At 39.3% G+C, this 15668-nt stretch overlaps 1 protein-coding gene across 1 annotated transcript; it reads right to left on the reverse strand.

Moving 5' to 3' along the window:
• Nucleotides 1-4342: 4342 nt before the first annotated feature.
• Nucleotides 4343-5583, reverse strand: LOC101826090 (RNA exonuclease 4-like). The gene is given in 2 exon segments (XM_040733232.1): nucleotides 4343-4722; nucleotides 4725-5583. Coding segments are annotated over 2 exon segments (1230 nt in total). The 5' UTR covers nucleotides 5575-5583.
• Between the last annotated feature and the right edge of the window lie 10085 nt (nucleotides 5584-15668).

The following is a 15668-nucleotide window of genomic DNA, read 5'->3' on the forward strand; positions in this document are numbered from 1 at the left end:
TAAGAGTGGAGTTGCTGGGTCTTGTGGTAGGTTTATTCCCATTTTTCTGAGGAATCTCCATACTGATTTCCAAAGTGGCTGAACCAGTTGGCACTCCCACCAGCAATGGAGGAGTGTCCCCCTTTCACCACATCCTCTCCAGCATAAATTGTCATTGGTGCTTTTGATTTTAGCCATTCTGACAGGAGTGAGATGGTATCTCAGAGTTGTTTTGATTTGGATTTCCTGGATGGCTAAGGATGTTGAGCACTTTCTCAAGTGCCTCTCAGCCATTTTAGACTCCTCTATTGAAAACTTTCAGAATGGGAACAAAAATAAAAAGGTTTTTTTATAATTTCCTTTCCTTGCATATAAGCCAAGTAATTCTTTGCACATAAGCTGATTAGTACAACATACAATGCTAATTGTAGAACATCACATTGACAGACTAAGAAAATATATCAGGTAAAACCCTTGAGTATATTTATCATAAAATTGAGCCAAATGCTTTGTTTGTGTTGTAACGTATTTCATTGAGGGGGAAAATAAACCTGTCCCAAAATACCACAAGGCTCAACCCTATTCAAAGAACTACAGGTAACTAAAGAATTCTCAGAATGAGATAAATATCCTTTCCCAGGGAAGATCACACCAATTTTTTATGCAACACCAAATAATCAGTTCTGCAAACAAACAGGTAGCCTTATACCAGCAGAGTAGGTTGTGTTTTGGAACGTGTGTGTTTGTGTGTGTGTGTGTCTATATGTATATGAAAAGACTTAATGACAAAAGAGGTCTTGAATTTGAGAGCAAGCAGGGTTGTATGGGAAACTGGAAGGGATTAAAAGGAAGGGGCAATGGTGCAATTATAGTCAAAAATAAATAATTTTTCCAAAAATTATTCCACATTTCATCAACAGGTATTTTGTTTAAACACATAATCTCTGACCTATATAGAACTAAATGTGATATGAATCAGAAACATTAAAACAAAGATCTGAATATCTCATTACATATATCCAGAAGTTCCAAGGTTTTAAATTGTTAAACTTATTTTGTTTAATCTTTCCACAAGATGTGAGAAAACAACAGGTTAACACAAGATAAACAAAAGTACACTGAGATAAGCATTTTACAAGAATTATTTAGTAAAGGAATATATAAGGGATTTCCTATGTGGAGACTATTCAATACTATTAGATTAAAAAAAAAACATCAGAGCAACAGAATCTAATTCAGAAGTCCATGACATGGGCATGCCCTCTCCCACCCATGCATTAATAGCTGTGAGTTAGAGGCAGCTGAAATGGGTACTTTACTCCAGGGTTAGGAGATTAATAATCACAAAGAGTTTTGAATAACAATTTGACAATCAAAAGCTTTAAAGTGTTTAGCTGTCTCTGCTTTGGCAATTTACATCTAACATGGATAAGTTCCTTTAAACTAAAGCACTTTGAATTAAAGTGTGTGCAAGGAAGTTATTTATAATAGTTAAAACAAATAAAATGTCCTATAGTTAGAAAATAATTAGACTTTTCTAGCCAAATTGTAAATATTAAAAAACAACTGAAGATTATGTTTGTGCAGAGATAGTTGCAATATGGGAACACTTTGGATGGAGTTAATAAAAACAATGTAAATAATTACTTACACACAAACTTCAATTTTGGCTATGAGGAAACTCACCTTAACTCTGAGTACAAATGAGTACAGGGCTTCCTTAGAGAAGTATGCCCACTGAACTGAGGAGTTCAGTTACATGGTATGCCCACCAATAAATCTGATAAAATATGAGCAAAGGAGAGACCACAAAATGCAGGAACTAGCCATCACTAATTACAAGGATCAAAAAAAATAATCAAGGGAATTTTAGAATCAATAGTATTCACACCTGAAGGAAAAAATACTTTACAGTTGCCATTTTATATAGTCAAGAGAGAATAAAAATAGTCTGATTGTTGAACCTTGTCTACTCTCACTCCTTAAGCAGCTGCTCTAGTTGATTCTTTGATGAACTACTTTCTTGTGTACTAATTTCAGGCATAAGGACTTGCAAAAAGAGGAGTTCTAGGGCACAATCCTCTTAGCATACTTTAGAATATCTAGAACTCCTGGAAGTTCTCATAAGATTGCTCTGAAAAACACTGGTAAGATAAAGGGAAAGGTGGCATTATTACCAAGAACACAAGTACACATCTTTGGTGGATCTCTAAGTAAAACTGTGGAGTTTTCTAAATGTGAGAATGAGCATGTTTGAATGGAAAATATTGAGAATGCTCATCCTGTCAAGCATTTGATGGGGAATTGTCTTCTGTATATGTTTATCTTATTGATTGATGAATAAAACACTGTGGTCACTATGACAGCATGATAGGTGGAAATAGGAGACAAGAAGGATTATGGGAAGTATAGGCAGAGAGTCAATCATCATGTAGGATCTGAAAGGAGTAACAGGTCTGGACTCTTCCTCTGGTAAGATAAGGCCATTTAGAAATACTTAGATTAATAGAGATGGCCTCACAACTAAGACAGAGCTAGACAATAAGAAAGACTAGTCACTGGCCAACATTTTATAACTAATAGAGCGCCCGTGTGTTTCTTTAGGACTGAAACGTGTAGTGGGACCTGCCTGGCTGGAAAACTCACCTTAGAGTCTTACACATCTCCATTTGTCTTGACAACTTCCTGTTGCTTGGAAATGAGGTAATGATTTCATTACAGTAGATGCCTTTACTTCATGATGTTCTCATCTGGACACATCCTTTAGTTCTTAATGCCTACAAGTGGTGCCAAATAAGGACATAGAGAGTAATAAGTTTCTGTGGAAAAGGAAATTATCTACCTTCCAATGGATTGCAGGTTCATAAAATGTATGCCTACCATAACCAGGTTTACTCATGTTGATGGCTTAAAGCAGTGAAAGAAGTCATATAATCCTGTAGTGAGGAAACAATTGACATTGGAGGCTTTACTTTATAAGAATTTCAGACCTTGTTCTGTTGTGTTATGATTTCCCTTTAGGACAGGAGTTCTGAGTAGATACTTTTCCTTTTACCATCCATTTTGGAAGGAAGTCTTCATGACACAGGATATTAAAGGTGATAGGAAGTAAGATGTTTTATGGCTAGATGTTATAAGGGGAGGTGGAACAGTCCATCCTACAGGGAAACTCAATTAGCCCAGGGGGTAGACAACTCAAAGGTTTCAGGAGGCCCCCAAAACTGACCAGATTCACTAGGTACTCCTTCCTTGATCATAAATAAGTAGTAAGGGTTGTTGAGAATCACTCTCAGAGAAGCCCAGGTGCATGGAAGAAACAGAGCTCAGACAAACTAAACTAAGAGGTTCAGACCAACTGACTGAAGGAGAAACCACACTCTCCAATTTGTTGAGTTATCAACAAGTTGTATAGTGTGCTTTGTGTTTCTAGCTTCTAGAAGTATCATTCAGGCTTGGAAGGATTTTGCTTATGTGGCTGCCTTTGAGTAATTTTTGCATCTGTAAGCAACCTGTTACCCATATTCTTTTTTTTTCATTTATCCATCCATTTATTTTTGACAAGTGCTGGGAATGGGACCCAGGGTCTTACACATAATGGACGAGTGCTGAGTCACACCCAGCTCCATAAGAGTTGTCAGGTAGGTCCATGAAGTTAACTGGTCACTCCGCACTTGTTGCTAGCAGACAGAAGGCAGACTGCCTTTTTGTTCACAGTGCCCCAGGCAATAGGATCTTATACCTCCAGGTGTATCTGTGTCCCAAGTCTCACTCCAAGGACTGTGTGGAGAACACTGTACTGGATGTTTGGCATTTTAGATGACTCTGGGCCAACCAACCGTCATAGGAGTGAGAAAGTAGCCCTAGTGCAGCAGCTTTAAGAAAGTCCTCATTGGCAGCTGCTGTACTGGACAGATTGGCTTGCAGCAGATGTAAGGCCCTTAGCCTGGACCCTTAGGTGCAGCAGTGCTTATCCCTTACCCACACTGAGTGCCCTGGCTGAATCCAGCTATGTTCATTGTTCATTGTTAAGTACAGGAGGTCAGCAAACAGACACTGCAGCACACTCATTCATTCCAATGTTCTCCTTCCTCTGAACCTGCATCACACCCCTGACTTCTGTCCTGGTATCTGACTAGTTTACCTCGACACACAGCTGCAGGACCAGGTCCTGGGAGCAGAGTTCAGGAGGAAGAAGTTCCAGCAGCTCACATGACACACCCTTGCAGCCATGGCTCTGAAAATGCTCACCAGAGTGAGTCCCTGCTGTGCAGAGACCTGATGGGCCTCTGTGGTGCCATCCCAACTGCTGCTGGATTGAGGAGTCACTAAAGGATGGAAGGGTGGTGACAGCAGTAGGTTGAAGCTAAGCGTACTGGCTGCAGCAGTTTGGGGTGGCGGCGGCTTGGGGGCGCTGGTCTGCAGTAATGCTCTCCCACTCCGGTTTTGCCATGATGTAAAGCCTCATCACTGCCTGGGCATCCTGGACCGAACAATGCTCTGCCTGCTGGACCCTGATCCCCAGAATTTTCTCAGAAAGTTGTTTCAGAGATGGCCTTCCACTCCTTACTTGACTCCTGAAAGGTTTGAATTTCTGGGTGTCCCTGATTTTCTTCTTTGGATGATCAAGGAACAGAACCTTTAAATCATTGTGCAGCGCATGTCCAACCAGGATTCTGCCCTTCAACATTTCTGCCACTTCCTTCTTCACCACTTCAAATTCTTCTCCCTGCTTCAGGTTCTCATCCCACTGACTGCTGTCCTGTAGTCTGTCACCGGCTCAGTTGGCTTGATGTACTTGTCATAAATACATTTCCCATACTGGTTCACGATGGACACACAGGCTGAGATGCTCTCTTCCCCATTGGGACCCACGCCTACCATCTCACAATCCAGGGCCAAGGCTTTTGTCAGGCCGCTAAAGGCCTGTTCCTTCTCCAGGGAGATGGCTTTCTTGCTCTTCTGACCTTGCCGCTTCCGTACCAGCATGGCTGCCTCTGGGCCTATGGCAGCCTCAATATCATCTGGATCCACATCATCAAACCAAATGTCTTCCTCAGTAGGTGAGGACTGATTCAAGACAACAGCTGCCTCCTTAGCTTTCCACTTATGCTTGATGTCCCCCTGATGAGAAGAGATGTCACTGTATGTCCTCTTCTTGGCACCATTCTTCTGTTCTGTTCCAGAGGAATTTGTGGGAGGTCCAGGTCTCTTCCTGTCCTTCTTAGGCAGAGCCATAACAGAACCCCGGATGGTCTGGTCTTTTTCTGTCCTCTTCCCATCTCCCTTTGATTTATCTGAGGTCTCTTTTTTGTTCTGCTGGATTATTTGGGGATGCCTGTTGCCATCCATCTGAGAGACAAATAGTTTTTCTGGGGCTTGTGACTTCTGTTTCAGCAGCTCTAGGAGCGTCTTCCAGTTTTGAGAAAAGTTCTCTGGGGCCTTTGGCAGTCGGCCTGAGACAGCGTCCAGGAGGCTTCCCGGGGCCACACTTCCTCCCTGTGCTTTGCTCTTCTTGGACCTCTTCCTGGCTTTCTTCTGAGCGAGCTTCTTGGCAGGCTCAGGTTGGAACACCGGCACGGTGGCCTTCGCCTTCATCCTGTCGCTCTCAGCAGCCCGACCCTGAAGGGAAACGACTGGAACTCAGTAGCGACCGCGGAAGCACGCCCCCAGAAGCCTACCCATATTCTTCTAAGTAACCCCAACACAACTTATTGGTCTACCAAGTGGGACAGTAGAATCCCTAATTTGGTCTATTGTCAGTTCCTATCTGGAATGAATCTATGTTTGATTCCAACTCCCTTTGAATAATATCTCATAACAGGTAGTCAGTAGTAAAAAAGTAGAGGTTAGAGAATATCTTTGAAATGGAGCGAGACAATAAGACAATTTGTGAAAGTAGTAATAAAATAACTAGTTTTACTGAGCTTAAACAAAAAAGTCTGAATTAACTATTTGGAAGTTACACGGGGCATGTTATGAAACAAGCAGGTAGTTGTGGTTTTGTGTGGGCTGAGGCTAAAATTCTGAGGAATCTAGTGGAGTAGTTACTGTCTGGAGACTAAGGCCAAATTTTGAACATGCTACAAGGAAAGTGGTCCCCATAATCCATGGTTTTATGTAATATTGAAATGGCAAAGAGGTAAGTTGTCTATAACCACTAGAAAGCATGTTACCTATATTTGGGCTTGTGATGGCTTACCACACCAGCATCTGTGGCAGATCCTGAAATGGGTTTGTAATGTGCCAAGTCTGTGTCTGCTCCATAGATATAAGCATGAAGAAATAAAAGCAGAGCAGGTGACACTATTGCAATCATATTTCCATTACTACAACAAAGGAAAAGGATTATCTAGTATCAGTTTCCAGATCTAATTCAACTTTAATTCACTAATGAATGGAAAGTGGAGACTGCTTGAGAAAAGATAGTGTGAAGGTGTTAAATTATAGTTAATTTTCTTCTTTTCCAAGTTTTCCCACAAATCCTGTATAGATATTTTAATCCCTAGCCAATTTTCCCACTATCCTGATATTTTGATTCAGCAATAACTAGTTTGCAAAGGCACTGATAATAATTCACAGGACTAGGTTAAAATATAGGTTATGTATAATTTATTTCAGGGAGAAGTCACTTACACAAGAAGCAGATGGCTGCTACAGGTTCCTGCTCTAAGGATGTGGCTGCTCCCAGTGACCTGATTGGATGCAAAAGAGCCACCTGCGCAGACCCCAGACCTAAACTCACTCCCCATCAAGTCCTCACCTGTGACCATGCCCAAACAGGCATAATCGACACTACAGGTGTGGTAGGGGTGGCTATCTCACTGAAATTCCCCTTTTAGTATAAAGAAACAAATTTAGGCTTGATACAAAACTATATACAAAGATAGCAAATATCAAGTATGCTCTAGGAGAAGGAAAAGTAAAAATAAACACATTAAGACCTATTCTACTGAAGCAACTAGAGCAAAAGACAAGAACTACATATTCAGTCCTAGGGTAAAGGCATAACAGAGATTACTATAGAGTTGTCCTAAGCTGAAAAGTTTAAGTCTTGTACCTAATATTTCTATCTAGGGAGAGAGAACAATAATTGTGAGTCTAATCTTCAACCTCATCAAAGACCTGAGAAGGAGGATAACAATATTAGGGGAGGCAGGAAGTGCAGACGAGCAACTTCAAAAGATGCAGAGAAGACAGAAACAGCAGGCTACCTGACCAGTCACCCAAAGTCTCAGAGCAGTGTAAGGGAAACCAGCTTTGGCCTGGAATATATGACTGACCAATACAGAAGTAGGCAGGTAAAAAGGCTGTCTAACCCTGAGTTGTCAAGTTACAATGGCCATCTAAGTTTATTTCCTGCAAGCATAGTAGGACAATATTCCAAAGTGAGTGGTCAAGATTTGGGCAATTCTTTGCCCAAGAGGCCATTAGCCGAGGAGAGAATGGATTGCAGAAAGAGTGACATTGTTGCCCAACATTTTCTCAGGAACCACTTGGTGCTTTCAGGAGCATTTATGTCTCATGTCAATGGAGTGATAATATTAAAACATTTAAATGCCATATTCTGCAGGTCTATGAAGTATTTCAATATCAAATATCTATGTCTTAATAATCTGATAAATAAGAAACATGTGTGGTAATAGTCTGTATTTCTCAGAAACATTGTTTCACAATGGCTGAAGATTCCCAAAATAATTTAACCAGGAAGACAGTTCAAAAAATGTAACTATGTGCACATATATAATTCTCAACACAGAGATAGAACTGAAATATCTTGACTAGAGATGGAATTGTGAAGTGCAATATGATAAAATATTTAATTTGTACCAATATACAAAATGTATATACATCAAGATAGTTTCATATTTGTGTGTAACATTGTAAAGGGAAAGAAGACCCTAAAGAGTCAACATAAAATAATCTATCAATGTAAGTTATCTATAGCTAACAGCTGCTAAAGTTCGTTCACTAGAAAATATGTTAATCTACCTATATCCAGTCTATCATTCCCATCCATACGCTTAAACTTATCTAAAAGAGATACCTGAGTCTGAGCATCACCTTCCATACCCAACCCTAATCACCTAAAACCAACCCTATACAGGTGAATACTCTCCCTTAAATCCAACAGTAAGGAAAAGGGGCATTGTTTTTTTGGATTACTTCCTACTGAAATGGGATGATGATAACTCAGTGGGATCCTGTAATGAAAAAAATTAGAGCAACAAAAGTCTTGAGAGGACTAGCTAGTCTCTGTGGCAAGAAATGCTTAACTGAAGTTCTTCTCTGAAGTTCTGGCCAGATAAGAAAGTGCACCATTTTACCTAGTTAGTCTGGAGTTGTCTCAAGCCTTATAGTCCCAAACTGGTTTTAGGATGGTGCTTGTTAGTACAGAGGCATCAAGTTCAATCAAGTGAAATCAATGAAGTGGGGCCCCATCTTCTTTTCGGAGAGTTCAAAGGTTGCTGTTAGAAACTGTTTTTCCCCCACTGTGGAGAGCTTAAACATTAATATCAGCACAGAAAGTTTAGCTTCCACAGGTAAACACACAGGGAAAGGTAACAATAAGGATAAAATTAAGAAAGAGGAAAATTAGTATTTTACAGAATACAAAGTTAAGACAATAGTTGTCCTAGATTCTGTTTTCTTCTGTCTTACACCAATGGCCTTTTGATAAGATACAGAAACTCTGAATTTTATTTAAATAACATGTTTGAATTTGGAGAAGCAGGGTCAAGTCCACCTCCAAAGCCATGTTAGATTTCTATGTGAATAGAGACTATGATAGGGCTGGGAAGCAGAGAAATAGAAGACAGGAGTTTAGTATAAATATTTTACCATATGTCATATTCTTTTTGTATGATGGTTCTTTCTGGATAGGTATCCTCTCTTCTTTAGGCATCTACACATTCATGTCTTTTTGTTTTTTGGAGATGTAATTTCCTGTAAAGACAAGAACAAAGCACTCCCCCTATCTTTGTGAGGTATCTTTATAACTCATGGGGTATACCTTGGTGGATGACCTATTATTTCTCCTCATCCAGAGGTTTCTCTTGTTTAAACTGGATCTTAATCAGCTTTGATGGTATCCAAAGTTTTTCTTCTCCTGTAGAAACAAAGGCAAATTACCACATATCTTGGTTTCCATACTGAGGTCAATCCATCCTTGAAGTACACCGTCTAATTTACCCCAGAAGAATTTTTTTGTTGTTCAGTGTCTTTCTGGGGCTGATTTTTCTTTCTCATTAGCATTAAGAAAGTGTAATGTTAGTAAGACATTATGTAATCTGTGTTTGGGGGTCTTTGTTCCCCCTGCCTGTTTAAAGTGCAATTAGATCTCTCAACCATTGCTTGTCCTGTAGGATTATATGGTATTCCAGTTATATGCTTTATGCCAGAACATTAAAAAAACTGTTTCAATTTGGTGGAGACATATGCTGGAGCATTGTGAGTTTTTATTTTTGTAGGTATACCCATAATAGCCATTACCTCTAATAGCTGTGCAATAACAGAATCAGCCTTTTCAGAGCTCAGAACAGTGGCCCATTGAAACGCTAAAAATGTGTCTATTGTATGGTGCACATACATTAATTTTCCAAATTCTGCAAAAGTGAAACACATCCATTCATCAAATTTCATTTCCATGTATACCTTTAAGGTTATTACCTGCTGGTAAGGAGTTTGGTTTTAGAATAAATAAGTAGTACATTTCTTCACTGTTTCCATAGATTGTTGCCAAGTGATAGAAAAATCCTTTTTAAACCTTTGTTGTTCACATGGTGTTTTTTTATGAAATTCTGAAGCCTCCAGCACACTTCCTATTAATAATCAATTTCATCAATACCTTGTGCTAGAGGACCTGGCAGGCCTGTATATGATCTGATGTGTGCTATACATATAGGATTAGTTCTATTTCTGATTGTTTATTGTAAATGTATAAATAATGAAGTTAATTTTGTACCATTAGGAATAAATTCAGCCATCTCAATGTGTAAGATAACTCTCTCTGCATATTTAGAGTCCATAATTATATTGATAAGTTTTGTAAAATCCTTAAGTACCATGAAAATTGCATACAATGCTGCCTTTCATACAAAAGTTTTAAGGGCTTTGGAATACTTTATTTATATTTCCTGATTTATATTCTGCCTTACCTGATTTGCTTGCATCAGTGTAGAATGTAGGGACTCCAGAGATTGTTTTTCTTAGAATGCATGGAAAGATCCAAATCGTTTTCTTTTTTAATTTAATTCTCTTATTTTGGGGATAATTGTTAATTGTTCCCAAAAATTTACTTCAAGTCCTTTGCTAATATTCATTACTTTGCTGGGCTAGTCAAGTGACCCTGCCCGTTTTCAGGTTCAGGGGTGGGCACCAGATGCGGAGGCACTGATAATGATTCATGGGACAAGGTTTAAATATAGGCTAAAAATAATTTATTTCTGGGAGAAGTCATTAACACAAGAAGCATATGGCCGCTGAAGGTTCCCACTCTAAGATGCAAGAGAGTGCCACTTGTCCAAACCTCAGACCTAAACTCACTCCCCATCAAGTCCTCACTTGTGACCATGTCCAAGTGGGTGTGGTTAGCGCTACAGGTAAGGGCAGGGTGGGCATCGCACCACACTAGTTTTCCAGCTTACATTGCTGCAGAGCCCACTTCTTGAATACACGAACAGTGTAGCGCCCTGAAGTGGGAATGATTGATATTTATCTGTTGCCATTATCTTGGAATTCCAAAGTATTTTGTCTAACATGAATTTTACAAATGAAATGCCTTGTGAGAGCAGAGCATCTGTATGAGCCCAGGAATTGTACCTGCTCATACATTCTCTTCCGGTGGGCATTTGTACAGTGTTCAGGGAGAGCGTAAATCTCCAATGAAATTGGTAGAGTATTCAGTGCAATTCCAAGGAGATAAAAGATAAAGAGAAAAAATAAAATCCATATCAATCCTGAGACATTTCAACAGGAGGGTGGTAAAGTTTGGAATTTTAATTCCATCAATTTTAACATTTTGTTAAGTAAGGTACTTATTTTGCATTTGCAAATTGTGTAGTTATTTTGAGGTGTATATTTTTGCCCATCTATACCATCTATCTACCTGTCTAGCTAGCTAGCTGGTTATTTATCAACTATCATATATCTATCACCTATCTCTCTATCTGTCTATCTGTTCATCTTACACACACAGACACACACACACACACAGAAACACACACACATCGACACACACACACACACACACACATATATATATATATTATTTTTACTTTAGCACATAAAAGTTTGGCTTCTTTTTTATTATTTTAGTTTTAAATAGCTTATTTTACATGTCAATCCCAGTTCCCTCTCCCTCCCCTCCTCCTGCACCCCCCCACCATCCCCCCCAGCCTCCCACCCTATCGCCATTTCCTTCCACATCCCACCCTATCGCCATTTCCTTCCACATAGGGGATGTCTAGAGTCTGACATTTCACTCAGGGCAGGGTCCAGGCACTCCCCTAAGAGTCCAGGCTGAGAGAGCATCCCTCTTTGTGTTATGGACACACATTGTCTGTTTGTATTCGAGGGATAAACACTGATCCACTGCTAAGGGCCCCGTAGTTTGCTCAGGCCTTCTCACTGACTCTCACATTCAGGGGGACCTGGATCAGTCCCATGCTGGCCTCCCAGCTGTCGGTCTGTGGTCCAAGATCTCTCCCCTGTTTGCATCAGCTGTCTCTGCTGGTTTTTCCAGCCCATTCTTTGCCAATTTGCTCTTTGCTCCTCTCTCTCTGTCGCTGGGTTCCTTGGGTTAAGTTCAGTGTTTAACTGTGGGTGTTTGCCTCTGCTTCCATCAGTCACTGGATGAAGGCTCCAGGATGGTTATAGACATCAAGTTCATTATCAGGCATGGGCATTCGAGGTGGTCTCTCCACTATTGTTTAGCTTGCCAGTTGGTGTCATCCCATTAGATCACTAGAGGTCACATGGGTGCCTGATCTGTCTTCGAACCTATGATTCCCTCTTCCCTCTATTCTACCCTCCACTCACCCTTCCTGTTCCCCCATGACCTACTCTCTCTCCTTCTTCTCCCCCTCTCTTCTTCCCAGCTCCCACTCTCCCCCCACCCCTTGTCGTGTTCCCCATCTGTTCAGAAGATCTTGCCACTATGTTCATAGCAGCATTATTTGTAATAGCCAGAACCTGGAAGCAACCTAGATGCCCTTCAACTGAAGAGTGGATAGAGAAAATGTGGTACATTTACACAATGGAGTATTACTCAGCAGAAAAAAACAATGGAATCTTGAAATTCACAGGTAAATGGATGGCACTAGAAAAGACCATCCTGAGTGAGGTAACCCAGTCACAAAAAGACAAACATGGTATGTACTCACTCATATATGGATTTTAGACATGTATTAGGATACTGCAAGTCTGCACTTCCACTGACAGAGAGTCTGGGAAACAGGAAAGAACCTAAGAGATATGCATGGTACCCCAGAGAAGAGGAATAAGGCAAGATCTTCTGAACAGATTGGCTTCTCCATTACCTTGAATCAATCTTAGTCTCTTTACCTGGAAAAGCATCTTTTAATATTTCCACAACTCTCTGAGTCCAGAAGACAGAACCCACTTTGAGGAGGTTTTGAACTGGCATGTGAGTTTGCACTGACAGGAGACACTGGATGTGTCATTTTATCCTCTGAGCAGACAGAAAGGACCTGGGCTGGGATGGGGTCTAGCTTATCTTAGTTTGCCAGTAGATAGTGACAGCAAGATCAGAGCATGACTTCTTGCAGTTACTACCTCTCTTTTTCATCTGTCACTCTAATTGTTCAAATTGTACTTTTTTGTTTTATTGATTTTTTGTTTTTGTTTTGTTTTTTTGTTTTTCGAGACAGGGTTTCTCTGTGTTATTTTGGAGCCTGTCCTGGAACCCACTCTGTAGACCAGGCTGGTCTCAAACACACAGAGATCTACTTGCCTGATCCTCCTGAGTGCTGTAACTAAAGGCATGTGCCACCAACGCCGGGCCAGATTGTACATTTTTAAAAGTACTTAAAAATCAGATTTGTCCTAACTTCCATTTTCTAAGTTGTCTGTTTTCCACTTGTTTCTTTTTTTTCATGGTACTTAAAATTACTCATGATACTTTCCAGTTTTATATTAAGTGTACTTGAAACCATCCACTTTTGTGACCAACAGTTACCATTGGAAAAGGGCGAAACCCAGTGAAGACTATAATGTGTAATATAAAAATACATGGGAAGTATCATTCATCGTGTCTCTTCCAGATGGTGAAGAAATATGGTGATAGCAAAACTTCGTGGGACAGTAAGTGAATTTTCACTTAAGGGCTAGCAACAGTTTTTCTAGATTCAGGAAGACTGGACTGTTTCCAACCAATTATCTCCATTTTCCACAGCAACATCTGTTCTTAGCTACCATTTACTTCCTACTATTAGCTTTTCAAATGAGCTCATTATTTCTCCACCTCCTTTAAAATTGTTGTTTGAGTCTGAGATTATTGAGCCCCACACCCTTCTGCAGCCTCACCAGGATGAAATGTCCAGACAGGCCTGAAGACAGGCCTGGTGAATCAGGCCTGTTATCTGATTCCCTGAAGAAGAGGTAGGAGGATGGCAAGTTCAAGCTTCACCTTGAAAATTTATAGAGACTGGGTAAAAAGAGAAAGTAAAACAGGGCTGGGCTGCAACTTAATGAAGAGAGAGCACTTGCCTGACTTGCTTGAAGAACCTTACTTCAATTCTCCATCCCCCACAAAGTAAAAGTAGAGCCCACATCATCAGTTTTGCAAAGGAGATCTACCACTGAGTTTCTAATTTGTAAATACAAAGGGGGGCAAAACAACTTAACTTACAATGATATGACCAGTTGGTCTGGCTTTAAGAAAAAGATTTGTTCCCCATGCTCTTCAGCTTCATGTTCAAATAAGCCATCATGAGTCTTTAGTTGTTTGTGATTTCCTGACTTTTAAAATATGATTAATGTCAAGTGAGAAGAGAGATGCTTAATAAATTTGTACCAAACTAATGTTTTCTACGAATATAACAGATAGTTAAATGCCAGAGGTGAAACACAATTCCATTTCCATGGAAAGTGAGTCATCAAGAAGTACTGCTAATTTTATCAAGTCAAAGGTTCTGAACAGGAACCAAAAACCTGTGCATCTTTTTTAAAACTTCCCCAGTCTCAGTGTCTGAGGAAAACATATTATGGGGAAAGCTACTACAGCAAGCCAGAGCAGCCATGAGTCCTGAGGAAAATTGATATGCTAGGCTAGGCAAGCAAAGCAGTACCTACGAAAGATTTGCAGCTCCTTACATGTCATTATTATGTAATCATTTTATTCTCAAATGGAAAGGCTGTTAAAGACCTTTAGAACTCTAATATTAAAATAGTGGAGAACCTCAGTGTGATTTGTATCAATTAAAACTTTATTTTATGCTTCATTTAAATATAAACATGTATATATAATATAATGAGAAAATGACACTGATGATTATTACAGTTATTATAAAAAATCATACCTAAACTATGTTATTCATTACATCTATATACAGACTTTCCTCACCCAATTTTAATACATGAGTTAGAATCGAAAATTTCATATTAATACAGTTTACAGAAGGAAATCTCATAGATAGCTCAATTTTAAAAATGTATTTTCTGCTTTTCAATGACAAATCAAAGGGAATTGGGATTCTTGTTGATTGTGTTGTCTGTTCATTATTATTCACAATAACATTTGAAGTTAGCATCCACTGTATGATATGCTGAGTCATATAATGCCATGTAGCTAAATAAAATGAATAGGTGGTTATAGCATCTTAAACAATATGCTCTGTCAGCAAGTAATTAGCAGTGGCTCAAAAAGTCAAGAGCAGTAAGGTGATTTGGAGAAATCATTAAGTCTGTTCTTAAATTATTGTGGGTTGTAAAATTGGCGCAGGTGGTACTGTATTTGCTGTGCAGCTGTGAGGACTTGAGTTCCGTCTTCAGATGGCAACAGTGTGAGACCAGAGACAGGTGATTAGCTATTGCAGCTGAAAGAATGAAGTCCAGTTGCAGCAAAAGACCCTGTCTCAAAAAAACAAGGTGAAGATTTTTATACACACATGCATAGGCAAGCTCAATATTAGGCTTATGAACACACAACAATATGCCACACACACACACACATACACCAGTTAATCATTCAATCAATACTAAAAATAATGACTGAGACATTAGTTCAACTCAGACTTGCTACATTTATTTTATTGTCATTTTCTACTTTCTTTATCCTGCTGTGATTTAAGTAAAAATAATAAGAAAATTAAGAAAAGTATCCTCATGTAGTATATAATCATGAAAAATAAAAAACTAATAGTCGAAGGGGCTTTTAATTTCTTGTATGACCTGTGTTAACCTTAAGCTGATCTGTATTCAGAAATCACATTCTTTCTTACATCTGCAATAAGCTCATATCAACTAACTAATAACACATTTCAGTTGATTAATGCATCCATTTATGTCTGCTTGTTACCCATGTAAATAAGAAAATTTCAGATATGAAATATGATACCAGCTCTTAAGGCAGGGGACAAGGAAAGATTTTTTCCTAGTAAAATATAAAAAATAATTATATAAATTAAATATGAGAAAAATATCAATCCACACTACTCATATACTCATTCTTA

Source organism: Mesocricetus auratus, unplaced genomic scaffold, assembly GCF_017639785.1.
Source record: "Mesocricetus auratus isolate SY011 unplaced genomic scaffold, BCM_Maur_2.0 Super-Scaffold_100029, whole genome shotgun sequence".
Lineage (NCBI taxonomy): Eukaryota > Metazoa > Chordata > Mammalia > Rodentia > Cricetidae > Mesocricetus > Mesocricetus auratus.